Source organism: Lucilia cuprina, chromosome 3 (assembly GCF_022045245.1).
Source record: "Lucilia cuprina isolate Lc7/37 chromosome 3, ASM2204524v1, whole genome shotgun sequence".
NCBI lineage: Eukaryota > Metazoa > Arthropoda > Insecta > Diptera > Calliphoridae > Lucilia > Lucilia cuprina.
The window spans coordinates 83,635-109,701 of record NC_060951.1 but is presented as its reverse complement, the minus strand read 5'-3'; the positions used below and the strand labels follow the sequence as shown (position 1 = coordinate 109,701).

The following is a 26,067-nucleotide window of genomic DNA, read 5'->3' as shown; positions in this document are numbered from 1 at the left end:
CGTAGTACTAAATTTAGTATTAAATTAATAGAGGATTTAAAAGGAAATTCCTTAAATGTGCAATAGAGAGCGAAAACTCATTTATATGCGCAATTAACTAAAGCATAATTATAGGCAATATCAATTTTACTTAAGAAATGAGTTGAGTTCATGTATTAGCTAAAAAACTTGCATTTAATAGCTAAGACATTCACCTACAACTCCACAAATAAAAGGAAGCACCTAAAAATATACTTTAAAAGTTAAAAACAATAAAAACCCAGACATACATATGTATGTTTGTATGAGCTTTATACAAACGCTACGAATGGCCAGGTGAAGTGGAAACAGCGACCGGCTCTATTTTAATAACTTTAAACACTTTTTTCTAATATGTCCGGTGATTTTTCAACAAAAAACTTTTACACAGATATAAAACAACACTTTTATTATGTTTTTATGAAAAAATTATTAACTTTTCTCAATTTTTTAACACCACAATTATTAATTTAATAAGACATTTCTACTAGACGTCCGAACCGTATGAAAATTGCGCGAGAACTAAATTTGGTAACAAAGTGAAGAAAAAAATTCTCTTTAAGAAATGACATAAAAATAAAAAGGAGTAAAAGAGAAGGAATATGAATTTGCGCAAAAAACTTAAATGAATGAGTTAAAATGAAAATGTATGTGTGGGAGCAGAAGGAAATTTTACTTATGTATTTACATACTGGGGAAGAAAACGTAATAATGAAGTTTAATTAATAATAAATTTTGTCATATGAAAGAGAGACATTTTAATGTCATTTTATTTTACATGGATTTTGACAATTATAATACACTGTAATTGAATATTAAAATATAATAAACTGTTATTATCTATTGTATTGGATACATCTGCTTTAATACGAATAAATAATAGAACAGTGTGTATGAATGCGTAACATAAAAAAGTTTACTTTATTGCCGAAGAAGTGTTACATTTTATTGAACTATACCTAAAGAAAAAAAGTTAAAGGCAAATAGGTATAACAGGTAAAATATTATAGTCTGATATAGCCGACCATATGACACCCTATACTAATATTATTATTTTTCATAATAATTTATGCTGAATTTCATCTCGGTATTTAACTTTTTAAGCGAATTTAGATCACTTAAGATACTTTTTGAGAGGGTTATGTTCGGGCGGTACAGTTGTATGGGGTCTAGGTGATATAATGAATGAACTATTTTCATTCCCTGTTACAATTTATTAATTATATTATGAAACAAAAGTAAAAGACAAATATGACGAGTAAGAAATTATAATAGGGTATAGACGAACAAATGACACTCTAAACTAGTCAACGGAATAACATGTGATTTCATAATAAAGCATTTACTTATATTGAAATTTTTTACGGTTATACATAATTTCTTAAAGAGGATTTATATGTGGGCTAGATGAAAATATAGACCGATAATCATTAAAATTTTAGTGGAAGGATTTAGTTTTACATCAAATGAATTTATGTCGAATATCATCACAAAAAAGTATCAACATTTCCCGTTTAAAGGTTCTCACAGGCCCTACATACTTAATTTTATCTAGGTTCAATGGAAAATTTGACAGTCGTATGGCTCTCTTCATTTTTTGAAATGATTCAAAAAACAAGCCAGTCTCATTAGATCATGGATGTAATTTTATGTAAACACGTATAAAAAAGTGAAACAGCTGTTTCCATCTGACTTTTTAATTGTTTTATACCAATCGTGTAAACACAAAAAATATTGTATGACACATATTTTTTTGTTATACTGATGGAATTTTATTTTACTTTTTCATTAGACTTGTCGTACGTAAAGTGTGATCGTCTCAAGGGCCCTTTAATTCGTAACATCTAACTCTTGCTTTGCTTTGTTTTTATGAACATACAAGTACAAGAACAATATTTACCGTATTGTTATGTGCGTTGTTGTTTATTTAAAATTTCTATCTCAGCATGCCTGAAACATCTAAATTTTATATAAAATTTTTTGTTGCTCATATTTTAGTTTTACAAGGACTGATTTTGCTGAAGGATATAAAAATAATTATTAACTCAAAAGCCCTATTCGGGTTTATAGTTGTATAATAAACCATATTTAAGGCTTTGAACCTGGTACAACAGAATATCATGTTCTAGTTTTCATTGCATTTTCTTCAAAATTTGCGACCTCTATGAAATTTAAATAATTATAGGTCCGAGTCTTATACAATGTGCCATTTATTTTCAAGATTTTTCAACATTTATAATTCACTATTAAACTAAACAACAATTTCTTCAACAAATTTTATAGCGATTGCCCCATACATATTTTTCAGAAAATTATTATCTTTTAATATTTCGTAAATCATAACCTTATTATTATCTAAAAAAGTATGATGTCTATATTCAGCTTTGCCAAATGTTATATACTCTTCACTATTGTATATTAAAGAAATATTAATTTTATAATATTTCAATTTATTTAATTTGCCGACTCTATCATAACATTATCAATAGCAAACAAAAGAAACAACAACAACGCTAAACGAAATAAAACACAAAAAACAAAAACAATATACACAATGCAATGAAACCAACAGACATCCAAACAAACCAAATAAAATAATGTACATACATCCAAACATATCATATAATATACATATGGACATCCAAACATACCAAATTAAACACACAATAAAACAAAACCAACAGGCATCCAAATATAACATCCAAAAAAACATACAAAAAACAAAAACAAAACACACACCGCAATGAAGCCAACATACATACAAACATACGAAACAAAATAACATACATATATCCAAAAATACCAATCAAAATATACAACAATAAAACTAACAGACATCCAAACGTACGAAACGAAAAGAAAAAACAAAAACGAAATGTACAACGCAATTGAGCCAACATACATCCAAACATACCCAAAATTTTTATATTATTAAAAACGTCTGTCGACAGTCGCTTAATTATAATTATTTGCCCTTTCATTTTATGTCGTTTGTCGACTGCAGTTGCAATTGCAATCAAGTTGTTGCTTTGTTAGTTATTTAGTGTCAAATTTAGTTCTCGCTCAATTTTCACACGGTTCGGACGTTTAGCTGCAGTGTCTCAGTGAATTATTAATTTCAATTGAAAAAAATAAGGAAAATTTATATTTTTTTGCATAAAAATATAATAAAAGTGTTGTTTTATCTGTGTGTATAAGAATTTCCATGAAAAATCGCACCCAACTATAAATAAAAAGTGTTTAAAGTTATTAAAATTGCAGCCGGTCGCTGTTTCTACTTCACCTGGCCGTTCGTAGCGTTTATACGAAGTGTATAAAAGTGTTGGTGTTATTTGTGTTTTTTTATGCAGCTATAAATCTGGCAACATAAAATTTTTGTTTTTTCATGTTTATAACGAAATTGTGTAAAGCATTTTTAGGCGCTTTTTTAAATGACTGTCTTAGTTTTATCACAACTGATGGAGATGAAAGATTTAGGTAAATGTCTTAGATATTAACAAATTTACAAAAGAAAATCTCCGGAAATATTAAAGAATACGTATTAAAGTTTTAAAATTTGTGTCGGTTACCGGTTTTCTTACCATCTTTTTGTTCATTGCATTTAATCACAATGTGTGAGAGTAAAAGCGTGTAATATTTTTAGTGAAAAAAGCAAAGCTTTTTAAAATGTGTTAGAAAAAAGTTCTTTATATAAAAGCAAATAAAAAATGTGAAAAAGTCTCTAACTTTAATGTTGTGAAAGCAGAGAACCGGAAATGGAATGTATAATCTTCAAATTTAAATGTAAATAGGAGCGGAAGTTTTGTAAACACGTAAGTGTATTTCCTTTTAACATTATTTTTCTTAAGAATTTTTACAAATGCTTAATATAGTTATTGATGGTTTATTGTGCGGATCTTGTATTTAAAATGCACGGAATAAACCTTAAATAAGCGATTAATATATTTGTGAATAATGGGGTAAATACAGCCCAATACGCAATTGAAAGTGCATTTTAATATTTCAATTGTGTTTGAAAATATATAAATTTCATTCAATAGTGCAATTTTTGGTATTTTTAAACAAACATGGTATTTTTTTGTCTTTCAATTGGTACTTTTGTTGATTTTCTTAAATATATCAAACAAAGAAACACATAATCATACTTATAGGATCCGGATAGAATGAAGAATTGTGATACTTTTTTCTTCTGCAACATAGTATACAATACAAATCTATAGTAGTGGGCTTTCTGGTTGATACTTTCTAGATTTCCAACTGGCAAGATCTGTTTTTTTCTTAAATACACTATTTAGAACTCTTACCCGTTTTAACCTTAATCCATTAGATATAAAAAATACAAGTGGGTTTCCATTTGCATAACAAATTCAATTAAATTTCATTTTATTTCAGTTTTTTTTTGTATTTTACAATTTATTAAGCTAAAGTGTGAAAAAATGTTCGCTTTAATATTTATCTGGTTTAACTTTTTTGTTTTTATACAAGTTGTTCGTATTATTTACGATTTTTTATTTATATATATTTTTTATTAAAAATCAAAAATATTATGAATATTTTGAAAATCATAAATACACAAATATAAAAAAACTTTGGAATATTTATAAGATGAGAAAATTATTATAAAAATTAATGTATTATATAAACTGCTTATTTTGTATAGAAGATGATTTTAGAGATTTTTTATTACATAAGATTTAAATTTTATTGTGCATTTTGTTTTGTTAAATTGGGATCTTTTGTATTTTAAGTACCTCTTGCAGTAGTTATTTATTAAATTTCAGGCATGGTTTTTCATTTTTGTTGTTGTTTTTTTTCATAAATACAGTAATCATTTAAACTTAGTTTAAATCTTTAATTAAATGTAAAAAAACAAAGTTTTTTTGCTATTTTAGAGATTTTTTATAATAGATATAAAATCTTATTTTTTTGTAAAAAAGATTCAAACTTAACAATTTGATTTTGTGTTTTTTTGTTTGTTTGTTTGTTTTATAAATAGATTTGAGTTTTTTTATTTTGGGAAATAAACAAAAATGTAAAAAGATATGAAATATTTTAAGGAGTTTTTAGGTTTTAGTTTTGAAGAGATTAAGGTAAATGGTATTTTCAGTTTTGCTGAAGGTACTAATTGGGTCTAAAGTATGTCAAGTAATAAAAACATTTTTTTAAAAAATATACATCTTTAATGTAGAATATTGCTAATAGAAGTATGCGGCAGAGGCAGGTGTGTACAAAAAAAGCAAAAAATTGGGTATTTTTTGTTCAATTTACTCTAACATAGCCGGGGAAGTTGCTATATATTAGAGTCTTTTTTCTTGCATTATTTTATGGAAAACCCTGCTGAAAGTTTGAGAAAGCATTACCAATTAAAATTAAGTATAAATTTCAATGCATTAAAAAGTTTGGTTATACTAAAGCTCGTCTAGGGACTGACTATTTAATTGTTTAAAGGACACAAATTAAGAATTATCTTAATAATAGCGGGGGGAAGTTATATAAATTTGTTATTATTGAATTGTAAAGCGAGTGAGTGCCAAAAAATATATATTTATGTTGTCTGAGTAAAATGTCTGTAGTAGCGTAGTTTTCATTTTTTATATTTATTTTTGTTGTTAGTTTTATTTTATTATTTTTGGTTTAACGATCTCAGTCTATTTTTTAAATATATTTTTTATATAAGTATTTTATATCTGATTATTTGTTTATTTTATTAATTTTTTTTTTGTTTATTTTAAATTTTTTAATTAATAAATCAATTGCTTATGTTAAAAGCTATTTGGATGGAAATATTTTTCTTTTGTATTTCACATAAATATTTATAGCAAAAAATACATTTATCATACAATACAAATCTGGAAAATGTTAATTAATTATTTAATCAAATATTATTTTGTTGTGATAGACGTTTAAGCAGATTTTCATATGAAATTTAAAAAAAAGTTAAAAAGTGCAAAGGACGCTGATCTAACTTGTGTTTAGTTTGTTAAATTTGGTTTATCTTTTGAAATCTTCTTCTATTAGCCATATCCATGTTGTAAACAAAATAAAAAACTATATAAACAAGTTAATAAGGTAGAACAAATGTTTGTGTTTTTTTTTCTTAAATAACTTAACCAAAGGTAAATAGTTAAAGAATTAAATAATTATGAAATACATAAGTATGTTTTAAACATAACTTTAATTATTAAATTCAATAAAATATAACAAATGCTTTTAAAGTTTTAAATTTTGTTAATTTCTTTTCATTTTTTGTTTTTGGTTTTAGTATTGATTTTTTTTTTAACATCACGTAGGCAAATTTGTACGTAGAGATTTGTTTTTTGTAGATTTTCAGGTCGAAATATTTTTGAAAACTGAAAACAATAATTCATATTCAAGAGGATTAGGAGGAGAATTTCATTACACTTGAAGAATAATTACAAATGCCAAAAATGTTTTGCTTAAATACAAATTGAAACTATTTAAAGTTCTAAGATAATAAGGATTGGTAAAGCTCTAGGGAAAGGCTGAACTTTCAACATTATTTTTAAAGTTATTTTTGTCATCAAAATAACATGGTTGATTTCCTTATTTTAATTTGATATTTATAATATTAAAGTGATTTTTGGAGAATTCTGATCAGTAGGAAATATATTTATTATCTAAATCCTAAATGATACTTTTAAAGAATCTTATCCGAAAAGCTTTGATCTTTGAATTTTGAGCATGACAGAAATTGAAACGATTTAAAGCTTTTAAGATAATATGATTGGTTAAGCTTTATGAAAAAGTTTAAATTTATTGATTAATAAAAGATTTGTTTTTGTCTTCAAGATCACTTGAGTAATCATCTTATTTTTTAAATGTGCATTATAACTTCTAAGAATGTTTTTCGATAAGCTTTTGAAATAAAAGTACTTTGGTACTTTTTGGGTTGTTATAAACATAACAATATTTCAAAATTGTTAATAGTTGTATGAAGTTTTTGAACTTTTCCTCCTTGAAATAAAAATAAAATGGTTTTTTAATTTTTATTTAGTTTCGTTTTTTTTTTTTTTGTATGTATGAGAGACTCTTACGTATGTATGTATTATAAACAATGCAAATTAAATTAAGCAAAGTTATTTTGAATAAATGTTTTGTTTTTATAATAAACTGGCGCCTTTACACACTAATTGTGGTAGAAATTACAATTTACTTAAGGTTTTTATTTTGTTGTTTTTTTTGGGAGAGTTGTGGTTTTTAATTTCTTTATATTTATAGAATGCATTTGCTTTTTTATTTTTGTTTTTATGATTAAAGACATTAAATTAATTGTTTACCTAAATGCTCTTAAATCAGAGCTTCGTTTTCATTTCTTATTTTTTTGTATTTTTTTTTGCTTTTCTTTTTTATTATTTTTAATTTTAATTAGCTAGACTTATAATTAAGGTAATTTACAATGTATAAAGCTAAAGTTTTTTTATATTATTTAGATTTTGTTTAGTTGTTATTATTTGTTATTATTTTTTAATATTATTTTTATTATTATTTGTTTTATTTAGAAATGTTAATTAACAAAAAAGCCATTGCTGTTGATATTTAAAAAGTTTTTTTTTTTGGTTTAGTTTTTTATGAAATCGCGCGTAATTTTACATAAAAAAAATATAATTTACATATTTTTGCTTTTTCCCTATATAATAATTTATTAGAGTTTTTTTTTTGTATTTTAATAAAGTTATTTTTAGTTTTTATTAAGGAGAAGAAAACAACTGTGAATTTCCTTGAGTTTAATTTTTTTGTTTTAGTTTTTTTCTTCTTCTTTTTTAAGATTAATTTTAATAATAAGTCTAAAGGCTTAATGGCATAGCAATTTTTTTATAATAATTTTATATAATAAGTAAGTGACTTTTTACAATTTTTTCAAACAAAATTAAACAAAAAATGTTAAATAAGAAAAATCAAATTATTTGTAATAATTATTATACACACTTAAAGCTCTTTATGGATTTTTATTTATTTTTTTTTGTTTTAATTATAATTATTAATCAGTGAAATTCATAGCTATTTTATTAATTTTTTTTATTTTTTTTTAAGTCAAATTTATTTTTGTCTTATTGTAGTTATATAGAAGAAGAAGCAAAAATAATAACGCGACCTTTTGTTTTATTTTATTATAATTTTTTTATTTTTTATAATTTGGTATTATTATTATTGTAGTATTTTATTAAATTTCCTAAATGGCAATGTTTTTGCATATTGTTCCTTTTTTTGTTTTGTGTTGTTGTTTCTTTATTATTAGTTAATCAATTTTAATTTCAAGGAACAATTTCCTTTTTTTATAAAATTCTTTATTATTTATATAATTAATCTAAATTATGTATAAATTATTTATTTACGTTTTTTGTTTTTTTTGTTTGTTTCATCTCGCCCGCCCCTCGCTGTTAAGAGTGCACTCAAGTTTGTTCTTAATGTAAAAACTTAATTTTCTGTTGCATAGCAAACATTTCTTTTAGTTTTTGTTGGTATTTTTTTATTGATTCAATTAAACGAAATCAGCTCAAATTAAAGTAAACAGATTGAAGCAGTTCTTTAATTATTATTTTATTTTTTTTAATTTGTAAGCTTTGAATTAGTTGTTGAAATGTTTCGAACCTTTTGGTACTTGAATACGCACGTGTTGTAGAGGTTTGATTTGATTTTCTTTTTATAATATTTTTGCGCAATAAAAATAAATTCAAGTGAAATTTTAAATAAATATGTATTAAAAGGGCTTTTAAATATAAACAAAGTTGGAGTTGCAAAAAGTAATTGCAGATAATATAATTTTAAAAGAGTTGAATTTTAAATTGTTTTGGGAAAGTATGAAATGTTGCTCCAACTTTTGCAAAACGAAAAAAAATTAAAAATGTATAAATTGATAGATAAGCCAAAAGCTTTTAACAAAAAGAAAGAAACAAATAATATTTTCAAACACAATCACAAGTAAAAATAATAAAACATAAAGAAAATCATAAATTTTTAATTACTAAAAATGCTAAAGCTCTGTAATTGATTTGAAATGGTTTAAAAGATCTAAACAAAAAAAGTGTAAAGTTGTTGTTAAGAAGCCAATTTTGTATATAATTTAATTTTTTTCTTTTAGTTTTTTTTTTTGTAATTTAAAGTTAAATAATTGAATACGGGTGCTCTTGAAATCATTAAATTAAATATTAGAAAATTTGTATAAATTTTCAATTCTTCAATTGATAACAAATTTATCAATTTAATTTTTGTTAAATTCAAATTATGTAATAATGTTAGTGGTGTATGTATGTGATAGTGTATAGGTTTGTATCGTATTGTGTAAGTGTGGGGGTACATTTTTTAACGTTGTTTTTGTTTATTTCTTCTTCTTTAAGACGTGTGCAATTGAAACATAATAAATATTTTGCTCATTAAAGTATATAAATATAAGCAACACAAAAATAAAAATAAAAAATAAAATTAAGAATTATGCATAAATATATTTTTATTATTAAAATACTAGTGGATCTTTAACTAAAAGTTGCAAGGAGTTCTTCATCCGTTTCTTTAATGCCGTTAACATGTTCCGAATATATTTTGTTTTTGCAATGTTTAGCTTATGATTCACCAGATATTTATCGTTAACTTAAGTATCGAATATCCTGCCAAGTAATTCTTAGCAAAATTGTATATGAAAACAAAATTATGAATTGGAATTTTTGAAAAGGAAATTTTTGTAATTTTATACTTAAGTTTACGTTCAAGTTTATTTTATTATTATAACAAGGAGCGCGTTATGTTTTTGTTTTTATTTTTTTACGTTTTCTACCACTTTTCATTCTTAGTCGCCTTATTGCCTGTTTGTTAAAGCAAATAATGTTTTAGCTTCCCGTTTTTTACTTTTTGTTGTAATATTTTATTTTTATAAGAAATTAGAAAAAATTTATGTTTAAAATTATAAAATTATATACGTCTATATTTATTTATTTCATTTTTTCGCTTAGATTTGTTGTTTACATACAAATTCACATTTTATTATTTATTGTTTTTGTAATTGTTTCTTGCTCTCTTTTGTCCTTTGAAGTTTGTTAACAGCTTTATTTCAATTAGAGTTTAAGTTTATGTTTTAAGTCCACTGTTCTTCGTTTTAGAACTCAGTTTAAAGAGATTGTTCAACATCACTGTTTTTTTTCTGAAAGTTTTTAGTTCTTTTATATTTTGTAAGTTTTTGTCTTTCTTTATAGTTTTTGTTTTTTTTTTAATTGTTTTTAATGTTTTTTGTTTAAAATTTTCAACATCACAACACGTCAGGTTTTTTGTATTTTTATGTAACGCCTTTTTGATTTTTTTATTTCGGTTTTTTTTGGTTTGTTTTTTCTGTTTTCTGCGCCCCAACTCCAAGTTTTTTCAGTGTATTTCATAGTATGCAGTGAGAGTTATTGTTGTAGTTGTTGTTTTGTGTATTTTTAGGTTTTTTTTAGGTGGTGTGCTTTTAAAAGTGTTATTTTTAACTTTATTATTAGATTTATTTTCTTTATCAAATTTATAATGTTATTGTGTTAATTTATGTAATTATTATTTTTGTTATTTTTATTATTTTATACATAAATTATTTCTGTTGTAATTATTATTATAACTTTAGCTGTGCTTTCATTGTTATATTTAAAATATTTTATTTATTATTATTTTTTGTTTGTTTGGCAGTCGGCTTAAATTTATAAAGTTTTATTATAATTTTTGTGTTTTTTTAAAGCATATTTTAATATTTTTGTTTTTGTTTTAATATTAATTCAGTATTTAATTATTTATTGTAGAAAAAAATCATAACTGTTGTTTTTTATATAAAAAAAGAACCCGTTTACAATACAATTATCAGAGCTTGTAATTTAAATTGTTTTGTTGTGTTTTCTGTTTATTTTTCAAATACTTATATATTTACATTGTAGATAATTTTAAAATAAAAATGTAAACTAAAAGAAATTAAAGTTTATGTTTATTTATTTAATAAGAGAGTTATAGAAAGAAAACAAGAAAAATTAAAAAATATATATTAAAATGTTGGAAATTTTTTAAACATATTTTCTTCAATACAATATTTATGATTTTTGTGTTTGTTTTGTTCTTGACTTCATTTATCATTTTTTACATTATAAATGTTTACATGTTTTTTTATTGTTCTAAAATTAATAAATCTGCATTCGTTCCGTTCTTCCTATTTACGTTTACTGATGTTGTAGTTTCCGTTTCCGTTTCATATTTTAGCATGTTTTGTTGTTTGTTGTTGTTATTGTATGTTTAACTCAAAAGAATTATTTGCGCATTTGTTTGTACGGTGTTGTTGTTGTTCATATAGTTGTTGTTGTGTGTGTACATTGTGATATTATTATTAGCAGAAAATTAACGCTTTAGTTCTCGCGTGCATCTTGGAGGGGGGGGCGAGGCCTGGCTCAGACATCTGCCGTTCTGGATGTTATGCTCGGCGATCTCGAGTGTATTACAACCTTGTGACCGTTTTTTGTAACAAAACCATCGCTTTCTACTAGCACTGCCGTCTGGCGGCCGTTACTGCCACCGCTGACGCAGCCCGGACTTAAGGGTCCCCCATTAGCACCAGCATCTTCGTGCCCTCCGGCCTCGCCCGTAAGAAGCGCATCGGCACCTTCTCCACTACCACCGCCGTTGCCGCTACCGCTGCCACCTTCCGCGCCATCATCAGCTTCCTCGCCGTCGGCAGCTTTAGCATCAGCTGGTTCGCCATACTTGTAGCGACGCCACGCCGTCTGTATCAGCCGGGCGCAGTACTCTTCGCGTTGTCGCCACAGCGTCGACGATACCGGATCGTAGCCTTCGGTGTCCGGTCGGGCAGCTATCTCTCCGATCTCCCCGGTCTCTTCTATAGGATTGCCTTTGCGTGCAAAGAAGTCTTTGGTCAGGGCATCCAGAATGTCAACGCAGTACATCATGTCGCCTCGACAGATGGGTATGTCCATCGATATTATTTTGTACTTGTTCGGTTTGTGAATCTGCAAAGGCGGCTCCAAGACGTCCAAGAATTCGGACAACTGATCGTGCCGAATGTACTGAGTACCCTCGGGATCGAATTGTTGCCAAATCTCATAATACATGTCGTAATCGTCATCGGTGAGACCCTCCTGTACATCCTCCGTAGCCTGGCTATAGTTCTCGAGAATGACAGCAATGTACATATTAATAACTATCAAAAAGCTTATAACTAGATATGAGAGAAGAAACGTAATTCCGACGGTCGCTGAACCACAATTGCCCGGATAGCCTTTGTCGTTGTCGGGTTGTTTGCAATTTTCCTCATTGATAATGGCGTCTAAAACACCATCCCAACCGGCTGAGGTAGACATCTGTGTTTTTGTTAGGAATACAACATGATTGTTTTTGTTTTCAGGGATTGTAATGCAATTTATTTCATTTTAATTTGATCAAATTTATTAATTTAAGATCAAATTCAGTTGTATCGGGTAAAACCACAGATTATCAGTTTAGAAACGGTTGGGTTGGCATGGTAGGTAAGTTGAATACATGAATAGACAGGTGGTCGTTCGTTCATGTTTATATTTAGAGTTTTGTTTGATTGATTGATTGTTAGCAGTGAAAAAAGTTTGGTAGAAATTGGTAGAAATATTTGGAATTAGTTATTTATTTTATAGAGAAAAATATTTAATTGTTTTGTGGTTTTGATTAGTAGTAGTAGTACAAATATTAAACATAAAGTAAAACATTTCTTGGTTAACGAAACAATCACTATTAACTTATTAATTGATTGATTGATTGGTTGGTTGATTGGGTTACTGAATAAAACTGATCGACTAATTTATAGATTGGTTGATTATTAAAAAGTATTAATGTATGTTGTATGTATTCTAGACTATGTAGAATAAAATTTGTTTTAGTTGTATTTAGTATTTGGTTAATTGTAGTGGTTTAATAATATAAACAAATTTAGCTAATTTAAAAAAGCAAATGGTCAACTAAACCATAAATTAAGAAACCTATAAGTACTTAGTATAAGAGTATGTAAATCTAAAAATTACTAAACTCTAGTAAAAACTTTGTTTGCTTGTATTTTTTATTATTATTATTTTTTTTTGTATGTTTTGTAGGGGGAGGCCATTAAGCAAAGTAACGAAAAATAATATAAAACTATAAACTATTTAATCTAAATATCTAGAAATTTGCTACAAAAGTTACCAAAGAAATAAAAATATAAAGAAAGAATGAGGGTTTACAAAAAACCTCGAAAGCTCTTTCTCAAGATATTCCTAGAGAATATAATTACAAAATTATGACAAAATGATTTAAAAGCTTTCATACTGGAAGAAAGCTTATATGAAAAGCTTTTGAAAGAAAAGTTTTTATCCTACGAAAGCATTTGCTAATACTCAAATTATTTGTATTAAATTGATTGATATTTGTACATTTGTTTGCAATGAAAGCCTTGTTGGTCTGTTTCTATTTCAGTAGACTTTTCCCAGTAAGCTTTTCAAAGAAAGCAAAGCCATAGTTTTGTGAAGTAAATTTCAGTAAAAAACAAGTGTTTTTTGAATAGCGTCATTTTTCATCTTTTTTTCTTTTTTATGCTGTAAGCTGTTAAATGAGAAATTTTAACATTATTTAATTTGGTGATTGTTGAAAGAGCTGAATTAGATTTTTTCTTTGAGTAGAGCAGAAAGCTTAAATGAAATGAGTTGTAAAAAGCTCAAAATTAAAAACATAGAGTAAAGGGGCAGGTTAGTAGAATATAATAGAAATCAAGAAACCAAAACTAGAACTTAAACAATTCGGGTTCGTTAACAAATAAAAGTAAAAGCTTTAAATTTCTAAGGCAAAAGCACTTTAAAACTAATAAAACAAAAACTTGAATTAATATTATTAAACAACATAGCAAACATAATTTACAGATATGCAGGAATGCAATGAAGTATGTAGATATTAATCCTTCGGCGTTCACAGAATTGTGACATGGCTTTTGGATTTATCCGCAAAAGCATTATTGATATTAAAATGTTATTGTTAACTCTCAGTTCCACCAGTTAGAGAACTCTAAACTGACAGAACCGTGCAGCAAATGAAAAATTGAACTCACTTCTTCATTTAGTAAAATTTTGCATCTGCTGCCAGAACAGAGTACAACAAGTTGTGAACGTTGAAGATTTAATATGCATAAAAAAGTAAATTAAAATCGAACAAACTAAAATGAACCGAAAATTGTAAGAGCAGCAAAAGCTTTTTTTACAGGATTTAACTTAAATAGATTAGTTTTTAGATGAATGTATACAGAATTGGTTTAGTTAAGTAAAGATAAGGAACGCACTAATTTAGCTTTTACCAACAACTACCGCAGCTTGAATCAACACGTGATATTCCCTTTTCTCTATTTACTGTTCTTTTTATTATTTTTGTAATTGATATATTTTATTTTGTTGCTGTTGTTGGTTAAGAAGTTTGACACAGACAATGTATTTCTAGACAAACATAGATTCATCTCTTTCATATGCAAGGAAGAGGTAAATCACGATTGGAACGGTAAAACGACCAAACCTCAAAGCTCCTTCTCGTCAAAAGAAAAGAAAAAAATATCCAACCAATGTCAAACTTTCTAAGAGAACCCCAAACAAATATTTAACTGCAAACTTGTAAACAGTTATTGCATTTTTCCGAAATTCTAAGTTCGACAATAGCGATTGGCCGCTCTCTGATCGATCCAACTGTAATCTATCTCTATCTATCTAGTTAGATATACATACGCTTGAATGTGTGACAGTGATCGTATTTCTCTGTGTGATTAGTAGTTGGGTAGTATGTGTTTAAGTGTGTTTGTGTGTATGTATGTATGTGTGTGGAGGTGTTAGGGTGTGAATATTCATAATTCGTTTTTAAAATAGTATACCAAAGGGAATATCACCCAACGACAACAACAATAGACAACATTAACCGTTTGAGAATTGTGGTAGCTTACCTGAAAGAGCAATATCATACTTTGGCCAAATGTCTTAAAATTATACACGTCATTAATGCCACTCTTTTCTTTGACATGCATAAAGAAGGACATCCCAAAGATGGCAAAGATGAACATGACCAAAAACAGCAGTAGACAAATGTTGAATAAGGCAGGCAATGACATGGCTAACGCAAACAGTAGAGTTCTTATACCCTTCGCTCCCTTGACCAAACGCAGGACTCGACCCACTTTGGCCACTCTCACCACACGCAGCAATGTCGGTGACACAAAATACTTCTCAATGATGTCGCTGAGTACAAGACCTATTTATATTTTTTTTGTATATTTTTATATTTATATGTGAAGAAATTGTAGTTACATAGAAAACCAAAAAAAAAAAGGAAAAAGAGAGAGGGGAGGAATTGAAAAATAAGGTACATAGATAGATAACAGCATACAACTGATTGTTCAACAAAATCCATTTAATTTTTTTTCTTTGTTAAAGGACAATTGACATATTTTGTTACACAGATTATACGATTATAATGTTAATAACAAATGGTTAGTAATAATTGTAAACAAAAAACAAAATAAATATATTTTATCATATATAATTATACTTATTTAGTCAAAACTAATAACATAATAAAAACTTTTATAAATGAACATAAAATGAAAAACATTAACAACAACATGTAAAACATTTAATAAATTTATAATTGTTTGAGGCTGGGTTAGGCTGGGCTTTTCGCTTAGCTGGGCGTAGAATAAAGCTAAAAACATCTGGTTGTTTAGCGGCTTTTAGCAGGAGTCTTTAAGAAAAGACTCTCTTCTAATTTTTACGTTTTCTTTACGCTTTGTTTAATAAAGAATAAAAACTATATAAAATAAATGTTTAAATATTTATAATTACAACATCAAAATGAAGACATTTGGATATGGTAGAAATACATTTAAATTTTACAAAATAGCGTTACATTGGTGGTACAGGAAATGAATGATGTTAAGATACTTAATAGTGAATAATGGTAAAACATTTAGGCAGGAATTGTATGAAATGAAAATCTTAATCAAGCTTCATTAGCAAGCTTAAGTTGGCAACAATGATTGCCTTTAAAATAATGGCGATGTTAAGATTGAAAGGTTGATTGGTTGGTTAGCTATTATTTTGTAAAAGAAAATGATATTTATTGTTACGTTTTTGCGATAATTCGTAGCATATGGTTAGTAGCAAATATCTACCCAACATTATCACTTCTCACTTACTTGTGAACTTGTTTTTTTTTTCATTTTGTCAAAGCATAATTTCATTTTGTTTGTTAATATCGTAACATTATAATTTGGATACATTTTAGTTTGAATTTGTATTTGAAATTTTAAAACTTTAAATTTTGCCAATGGAAAACCTCAATATTTTGTTCATTGGTTGATTTGAAAATGCTTTAAGACAATGATTTGAGATAAAGGATTGATTTTATTTTGGATTTGCTTTTGTTTTCACTAAAATGCACATGAGATTCCCTAATAAGGATTAATAAATAATTGCACTAATTGTTTAAATATATTGGACACTACTCCAACTAAGTTCTTTGTTAAGGGAAGTGATAAGTTGAGTTTATTTAAAAAGTTTAAAAGAGATAGAAAATGATTGTTTTCAAAGCAACCTCAACAAGGAATATTTTGTATAAATTATTACAATATCATCTACTTTTTATAAATAAATTTAAAATTTAAATATTTTTGCATATGTACTACATATATGTATGTATAGATTTTATCTACATAATTCTATTTGTCAGTTTCATGGAAAATACTTTGATTTCATTTGTAGTCATATGACGAAAAAGATTTCATACTGCCCGTAGTCATCTGACTGCAAAAATCAATAGAATGATCTCTAATGATTTATGCTTCTACAGGAATAATATAGTATGTATATTTAAGTACATAGAGTCATGTCTATGTAATGGTGTCTTTATACTATTTCTAACTAAATATATGTATATTAACAGTGAACATTAAATAGTATAAACCAATTGTTGTGAAATATAGTTTTAAAATTTGTTCAACTTATAAAGGATGCTTAAAGGAAAAACAATTTAAATATATTTGCATTCCAATTAAATGGTTTCCGAAATAGTATTATAAATAAATGTTTGTAGTCCAATATTCGTAAAAGACACCGTAACTACATTAAATGCAGAGACTACCAACTAGTTATGAATTAACTTTTTTGAAATTTAATTCAACAATTAATTTCTCTAAGAAATTATTTAAAGGAAAAAACAGAACTCATATCCAATGGCGTTTAATTAACTAATTTTATATATTTAACTTCCTTGTTGAGGTTGTGTTTGTTCTCTTTTGTTTTGAAGCAAACATAAAAAGCTTTTTTTAATAATTAAAGTTTTTTTGTTTCAATTAATTACATTACGTTTGATTTCATTCAATTTCAATTACTTATTAAATGTTAGAAATAAAAATAATAAATAACAACAACATTAATAATTAAATGTATATTTAATAAATATATAAATATAAATTACGAAAAAAGCATGCATTAACATAAAATGTACGAGTATAAGTTTAAATAATCGTTATTTTATTTATTTTATAATTGTAGGTTAGTTTAAGTACTAAGTAATCTAAATGGTAGTTAGTACGTTGAATAACTACTAAATATGTATATAATTCCAATGCACTCTGTTTCTGATAAGATTTGCTACAAATGCTTGGTTAATTTCTGTTTTAGTTGAAATTTTTGTTTAAGTTTAAGTTTAAGTTTAAGAGAGTGTTTACTATTAAACTACGAGAGTTCATAGTAAAGTACATAATATCCATTGGCAGTATGGACCAAAACCATTAAAATGATTCACACTTTTGTTGGCATGATTCCATATCTTTTTTAAGCAATTTTAAAGAAGTTGAATAAGCAAAAGCTGTTCTGTTCTTTTTGTGTATTTCTCTTTTTGATACAAATGCAAACGTATTTCAAATTTCATGATAAATTATCAATTGTGAAACGTTTACAAATGCGTTAATATGTTAAATCTTTCATGCCAAATGCAAAAGTTTACAGAGGCATGTAAGATAGTGCCCCCTTCTAAGGAGAGTTAAGCATAATCATACATATCTCTGACTGAATCGAACGTCGATGATGAAAACATTGTACATTTGTTGTTGTACTAATGTTTCACCGGATTAGCCATATACATCGTACATTTTCTATTGTTTTTAAAAGCACTGAAAGCTTTTTATCAATAGAGCATATAATTCCAGAGGGAGATAAAGAGATGAACGCGATACTCATTGGTTTTTAGTTAGCGAGAAGACATTTTCAATTTTCGTGAGCTTTAGTAAGGCTTCTATTATATTATAGTGGTTGTATTAATATATTCGTCATTATGGATATCACTTGAAGATCAAAGTGATAATTTGTTTGGTTTTATACCAAATAAGCTTTAAGCTAAAAAGGCTTTTCCTAATAACTTTTTTTGTAATAGTGGTTTTAAGCTTTGGTGTTAAAAATTCTTTTTGTGGAACTTTTTCTTTTTTTTAAGTCTTAACTTAATAACAGAAAAAAATAAAATAAAACTTAAAAGCTTTTTAAGCTTGGCAAAATTATAAACATTTTAATAACAAAAAAGAAGAACATTTATTTTAACATTGAAATTTAACAAGTAAAAGAAACATTTAAATAAAAGAAAAAAGTAATTCAAAGTTTAAAAAAACTTTTAATTTTTAACGTAGTAGTAATATTGAAGTAGAAGAAACTTGAGGAATTTGAAGAGCTTAAATTCGTAGCTATTAGGCGCAGTTTAAAGTTTAAAGCCAACAGCAGAAATTATTTTTGAAATAAAATAAAACTTTCTTTTCATTACGTGGATCTATTTTGCTTTCAAAATGAAAACAAAAAGAATTCGGTATGAAATGAAGGCTTTCTGCTGCTTTTGAATGTAGTAAAGCATATTTTAAGCCATCTTTTAAATTTAGCGTTAAACTTTGTTATTTTTTTGTTTTTTTTTCTTTTAAGAGTTGTCGTTTTATATTTGGTCAGAACTTTGTTAAGCCATTTATATTTGTTTTATTGTTTTTTTTTTTAATTGTGCTTACGTATGTATTAAAGCAGTAACATTCAATCTTATATCTTGTGTGCTAATTCGTTTAAAACAAATAAATGTATTATAAAGCTAATCAAATTAAAGGCTGAAGCTTTACATATCTTTTCATATATAATTTGTATCTAAAATAGTTATAAAAACTTTTCACAATTTTTGTCGAAAAATCAAAATATTTTCTTTATAATTGGCGTTTTATATTAAAACATTTTATTTTTGATTTAAATGTTAAATGTGTGTTATTCTTTTATTAATCTTGATATTATTTAAGTCCAATTAGTTGTATTCTATAATACTACAATTTTACTTCCGAATAAAAACATGAACATTAATTTTACTTCTTCAGAATGACTTTAAAAGTTGTGAATCAATTAAAAAAAAATAAAGACTGTGTTAAAATCATCACATCCTCAGATCTTTTACTATGGAGTAAATTCAGCTTTTTTCTGCTTCTTGGAAAGTTCTTTTCTTGCTGGGTATAAACGAAACTATATACACGATACTTTTCTAGTGCTCCGAAAAAATGGTAATTTTCTTTAATTAGGAAAATTATGACATTTTGTTTAAAATCTTGAAGCAAAAGCGTTTAATTTTTCTTAAACAAAAACGAAAAACAAGATTAATAATATTTTTTAAATAATATGAAGCTTTGTGCAAGTATTAAGAGTTTCAGATTGAATGTCACTGTTTAAATACTTGGATAAAAACAAACAGAAATTATTTTGCTTCCTTGTACACATAAACTTTAAAATGTGTTTTAAATATTATTTCCTTTTGAAACTTTACTTATCGAGGTAATTGACAGAAAGTAACTTTATTTACTTAATGATCATAAACGAATTAAATTCGAATGAACTTTTTTTAAGAAATGATTCGTTAATAAATTTTTCAACTACACGAATATTAATGATTTGTATGAGATTTACTGTTAATAATTAATATTAATAGTTTTACATAATTTTTACTTTACGATTATGGAATTTACGATTTTAACTGGACTTTTAGAAGCTCTAAAATCTATGTGTACAAAAGCTTTCAGGAGTTAAATTTAACGTAAAAAAGCTTATATTAATTAATTTTCAAACAAGGGGAGAAAAGCTTAATTTAATTTTGTTAATAAAATAATTATATTTGGTTTATATAAATATATAAAATATCAAATGAATAACATCAAAAATATACGAGATACTGTTAAATTGAATATTTACAACATTTGGTTATATGATATATACGATATCTAGTATATTTTTTACAAATTAAACTAAATAAATTAATACAAAAACAAATTATTATACAAATTAGACAGCAACATATAACAGGGATGTAGGGAAAAGGGCGTAAATAATTCTTTTTTGTTAATATTAATGGCAATAATAATAATAATAATAATAATAATAATACAATAATTGTTTAAATATTGTTCAACATAAAAAAGTAATAAATATTTATTGGGGGGGGGGGGAGGTGGGAAATTAAATATACTTAAGCACAACATTAAAGGTTGTTAATAACAACAACGTTTACAGCACAACACTTACATTAGGAAACCCAAGGCTCTACAGTGAAATCAAAGTTAAACTCGTCCCGGTCATAGAGTGAGGCGGTCGTAACCTGAAAAACACCGCAAGCCTTGGGCCAAAATACTAGGATATATAGTATATGTATTTACGATTATATACAGTTTAGAGTTGTAGTATTTTTGTTAAAGGGTTTTAGTTAGATATTATTTTTTTTTTTACACAAAAACAACACAAAGAATTTAACGGATTTTTTTTTTGCATTTTGGAGGCTTTTTGGTTGACTTGGTTGCTCCGGGTAGCGGATCAAACAAGCCACTATCGAACGTTTGGTTACTTACCTAAGATGGATAAAATGACAACTACTACATCAAATAAATTCCATGGCTCTTTGAAATAGTGATATCGTAAAGCGAATATTTTTAATAGACATTCGCCACTGAAAATAACTACGAATACCGCATTGAGATAATCAAGGACAGCATTATATGTATCCGATGCATCGTAACGATCGAGTGTCATGGTAAACATGTTTAAACCAATAAACAACATAATGATAATATCGAATTTCTTATCAGTAACTATTTCAAATACTATTGCTTGTGGACGCCACTGTAAAAATAGAGAAAGATGTGGAAGAGAAGAGGGAAGAAAAAAATCGTTTTATATTTATAATTTCAATAGCACAAAAACACATATTAGTTTTCACATTTTACATAAAAAATTTGTTTTTTTTTCTCTTTAGTTGAACCTGTCATTTAACTGCGCTACAATAACGATTACGATATCGTTTTGATTGCATTGTTTTCTATAAATTCAATCTGTATTTTCATCTGTGCCAATAAATAAAACTTTAACTAGTTATAAGGTAAATTCTTAAAAATTCTTTTTCGAATTTTATTTCGAAATGTGCCCCGATTTGTAACCCAATATACAAATAATTTTGTTGCAGTTTATGCTTTTCCTGGGGTGGTCAAGTTTGTTTATGTGTGGCCAAATACACATGCATTATGAATACTTTGAAAAAATTATTATAATTTGAATGAAAGTATTAAATATATTTTGTATTTATAATAATTAGGTATTTACAAAAAGTGCTCTATTAAAGAAAAAAGGAAAAAAGTTAAAAAAATATCTTTTTCTTGCCGATTTTTGGGGGAATATTTACAATATTTTCAGTTCTAGTTTGTTATTAAATTTTGTAGGTAAATTTTTTTTTAAATTTTAATTAGTGTACAATTTCAGAATAGTGTTTGATTTTTTTTTGACACTGAAAATATTGTAATTATAAGAGAGAGTAATTAGTTGGGTTAGATTTATTTTGAGGTGATTTATTTATTAGATTCTTAATGCAAAATTTTGGCATGCATTAACATGCTTGTCTAAGTTTATTTGAATTTATGTATTTTTTTAATTGGAATTAATAGAAATTCAAATACATTTGTAGATTGATTAATTGTTTGATTGATTTTGGCCTTTGATTTGTGTTTGAGTGGGAGTACTTAGGAGAATAATAAGTAAATAAGAGTAAAACATGCCATTTTCATAGGTATATTAAGTAAATATATATGTATTTAGTATATATATTAGTATATAATCATACATTGCATATACATATAAAGAAGGAAATTTCATACGAACAATGATTTGCTCGATTTTTTTATTTTGTTTGACGTTGAAACATTTGAAAATCTTCAAATGGCAGACATAAAAATGTTTAATAACAGACAACCTTTTTGTATATGTGACATAAGAGAGAGATAGGGAAATAAAGGACGCAGTCAAAGCGGTAGAAATATATATCTATTAATGTCCTTCTATAGGACTTACTATTTTGAGAAAGTGTCATAGAAGTTAAATTTTTGAAAAAAAAAATATATATATTTTAAGTAGTTTTTGAAATTGGCACAGATTTTAATGTTAGTTTTGTTTATTTTGTTTATCTAAATTATTAGTTTTTGTTTTGCTTAATATGATCTTTCATACGTTCGGAATGTCTAAATAATATAAAAGAACTTTTCAATGTGTTAGTAAAAGTTAGATTTTTTAATTTCGGTTTCGATTTCGGGTTTCTTTTCATATTCGATTTTTCGTTTCGTTTCGGTTAGTTTGTTTAGTTTGTTTTTATTTGTTTAGTTTTATTTCGAAGCCTTACCCTCGGTCTTGGAATGGCTTTTAATGGTTTTTTGGAGCCCATCTTTTTCATAGCATTATAGTACTTTTTCTGATCTTCTGTCATGAACATTTCTAATGATCCACCTGCTTTCTTCTTTTGTTCATTAAAATTATCAATGATAACACCAATGAACAGATTGAGTGTGAAAAATGATCCAAATATAATGAAGAATACGAAATATAAATACATGTAGATATTGGTTTCTCGTATCGGCTGCTTGTCCACCTGTGGGTGTTTTTGTTAGGTTTTATTGTATCGGATATTGATTGGTGTAAGTTTGATTTGATTTGATGTGATTGAGTGATGTATTTGGTTGGTTGATTGGTTGGTTGGATATAGTGTGTTGTTGGTTCATACATAACATAGAGTGATTTGGTTTGATTTAATATGTTGGATTGGATTTTGGTTGGTGTAGTTGTTTTTTATATATATAAATTAATATTTTTTCAAGACAAGTTAGATTTTTAAAAATTTATATATATAGTAAAGTTATATCATAATCATAAAATAGGAAAAAAGGTAAAAAATAGAAAAATATAAATTAGTTAAATTCTTTCAAGTACATATTTAATGTAAAAATTGTTTTCAATGTTACTTGAAAAGGTCAATCAATAGTTTACCTCTCTTGAATCAATGGCATCGTTCATAATTTGTATCCAGCCTTTAAAGGTGGCCACTTGAAATAGACACAGATACGCATTACCTACATGATCGAAGTTCATCGGTGAATTTTCCCAAGTGTAGTTCTCACTTATACAGGCATTTCGATTGGGTATGATTTCGTGACTCAAAACTGTGTCGTTGTCATCTTTACACTATTTGTTTATATGTAGTAGATAATTTTGTGTTTTTCGTTTTTGATAACATAGAGAATATTAATAAAAGTTATTAAAATTTATAATAATTTGAACTTAAATAGAAATTAAAATAATAAATATTTATACAGTTTTTGTAGTTTTTTTTTAAAGCTAAAAGCAGCTAATTAGCATATATTATATCAAAACTAAAAAGGTTTTGAAATGGTGTGTCTTTTTCTTTTGCTCCGTTTTTTTTAATAAATTTACAATTAGAGCCGCGCGGCATATGAACTAAATAAATTAATTAATATATGTTTATATTTATTACAGGCGATTTTTAAACTAAAACACACTCTATTTTTTTTAATTTATAATTTACAAGTTTTTTTTTTTTTAATTTTATTTTAGGTTAAAACATTCCACTATACTATTAAGTGAAGTATTGAGGAAATGAAAACCTTTTCATTCTATCAACTATTTACGAAAAATAGATGCAAAGATACGCTTTTCGATTACTGAATTTAAATTTTTATTTTTTATAAAATTTTCGACTTATTAAAGTGCTAATTTGAACTGCTATTTTACTGAACTGATTTATTAGTATTGACTACAAAACTCATTGATTGGCATTATTTAAGCTAAATCAAGGAGTTTGTTTTATTTTGTTTTGGTTTTTTGTTTGTTAATAGTGTAACGTACCTTAAAATATTTTCCAGCAAAAAGCTGTACACCCATAATGGCAAAAATAAGCCAAAATATCAGACACACCAATAGCACATTGAAGATGGACGGTATAGCTTGAACCAGCGCATTTACGACAACCTTTTCGATTTTTTTTTGAAGCGCCGGCATCGCATTTTTTTTGTTTGTTTGTTTGATAGTTTTTATTTGTATAAATTTTTTATTGTGGTGGATTTGGCGGGTGGTATGGTTTGGTTGGCATGAGTTATTTTGCAAATGATGGTTTCAAATGATTTGGTAGAGATGTGTTTTGTTTTTGTTTTGGGGAAATAGAAGATTTTTATACAATTATTAATAGAGTCGTCTAATATTGGCTAAATAAAAGTGTTAGAGATTTTAACTAATTTTATGTTTGCGTTAATGAAGTCATATTGTACAAAATGTTTTGCATTTGTATGATGTGATTTTATTTAAAGTGTTAATTGTTTTATTATATTTATATATTATTAAAAACATTAACTATTAGTGCATGCAAAATATTAATATAAACAACATGCAGCATTTGCATTTTGACGTTTCTACATGACAAAACAGAACAGAAAAGAAAATTTAAACAATTTGGAATCAGATATAGTTAATTATTTATCATCGTATGTGAAAGTTAACTTAGAATAGTTTTTATCCAATTAAATTGCTCGTCTTAGTTAAAAACCCCAAATAGTGTTAACTACTTCGGATTACAAATTGCTCTATGAAATAGTTATTTGACAAACAAGAGGAACAAACAAGTGCAAGGAAAATTAAAAAATGCTTTTAATATATAAACAATTTATAACTTTATCAAGGCTTTATGAAACAAATGTTTTATGGAGTTTTTGTTTTATAAACCTTAGACAAATTTTAGAAATTGTTTAGTGCATGCGATACAATAATAAAATAAAAGTGTTTATATTACAAATAAATTAATAGTGTTTTAAAAATTATTAATAAATAAAAATTATAAAATGCCAGTTAACAAGTTTGTGTTTTATAATTTGTAACATTTAATTAAATGTAGTTGATTATTTTTAAATTACAAGAGTTATTTTTTGTTCTTATAACTTCTGACAATTTTTTAAATCAATGTTTAATTTGTTTAAAATTTGTTAATTGGCCATTTGTTAAAAGAAAAAATGAGAGATAATAATTATGTTTATAAATAATTCGAATTATAAAATATAAACTTAAATTATTAAATTTCTTAAATGTGTAAATATAATTATAATTATGATTTTTATATATGTACATGTTTTTTTTTTTTCATAAATTTTTGTTGTTTTAAAATAAAGCTTTTTTCCAAACTACTAGCTAATCAATTGTATATAAATATGGAAGTAATTAATAATTTGCATTCGTAAAATTAATTCTATTAAAAAAGGAAATATACGATTATTATTTAATAATAACGTAAGTCTACTTTTAATTATGGTTTAAAAAAATGATGAAAGTTCATTCTGGTAACAGGTGATTTAATAGTTTTAATAAAAATAAAGAAAAAGTATTATGTATGAAAACTTGAAGGCAATTCTTTACTAAAACATAATAAAATATTTATTGAAATTAGAAATTGAAACGGAAACTAAAAAGTTAAACAACAAATGGAAGAATGGTAGACTAAGAAAATAGGCTAGGGAAACTATAATACGATTCAAAACTAATGTACGAGTATTTGAATGATTTTTTTAATTTTTATGTATGTATATAATTTTTGGTGTTTAACAAAGTTAATTAGTGGTGGTTATATATATTATTTTTTTGATATATATTTATATTTTTTAAAAGGTTTTTA

At 25.9% G+C, this 26,067-nt stretch overlaps 2 protein-coding genes across 51 annotated transcripts in view; one reads left to right on the top strand and one right to left on the bottom strand.

Annotated features, from left to right (window-relative positions):
- Nucleotides 1-3,129: 3,129 nt before the first annotated feature.
- The window catches only part of LOC111691070, a 97,866-nt gene continuing 74,928 nt past the window's right edge, over nucleotides 3,130-26,067 (top strand). Inside the window, exon 1 of the mRNA XM_046946371.1 lies at nucleotides 3,130-3,830. The gene's annotated coding sequence lies outside the window, so the exon portion shown is untranslated. The remainder of the gene's footprint in view (nucleotides 3,831-26,067) is intronic.
- LOC111691071 (sodium channel protein para) overlaps nucleotides 11,099-26,067 on the bottom strand; it is a 59,809-nt gene continuing 44,840 nt past the window's right edge. For all 50 annotated transcript variants that reach the window (XM_046946326.1, XM_046946317.1, XM_046946329.1 and 47 more), the window contains 6 exons: nucleotides 24,258-24,380; nucleotides 23,382-23,576; nucleotides 22,741-22,986; nucleotides 20,927-21,197; nucleotides 14,969-15,273; nucleotides 11,099-12,353 (listed from right to left, as the gene is read on the bottom strand). In XM_046946326.1, the coding sequence (XP_046802282.1) occupies nucleotides 11,427-12,353; nucleotides 14,969-15,273; nucleotides 20,927-21,197; nucleotides 22,741-22,986; nucleotides 23,382-23,576; nucleotides 24,258-24,380 (2,067 nt within the window). In that variant the 3' untranslated portion in view covers nucleotides 11,099-11,426. The remainder of the gene's footprint in view (nucleotides 12,354-14,968; nucleotides 15,274-20,926; nucleotides 21,198-22,740; nucleotides 22,987-23,381; nucleotides 23,577-24,257; nucleotides 24,381-26,067) is intronic.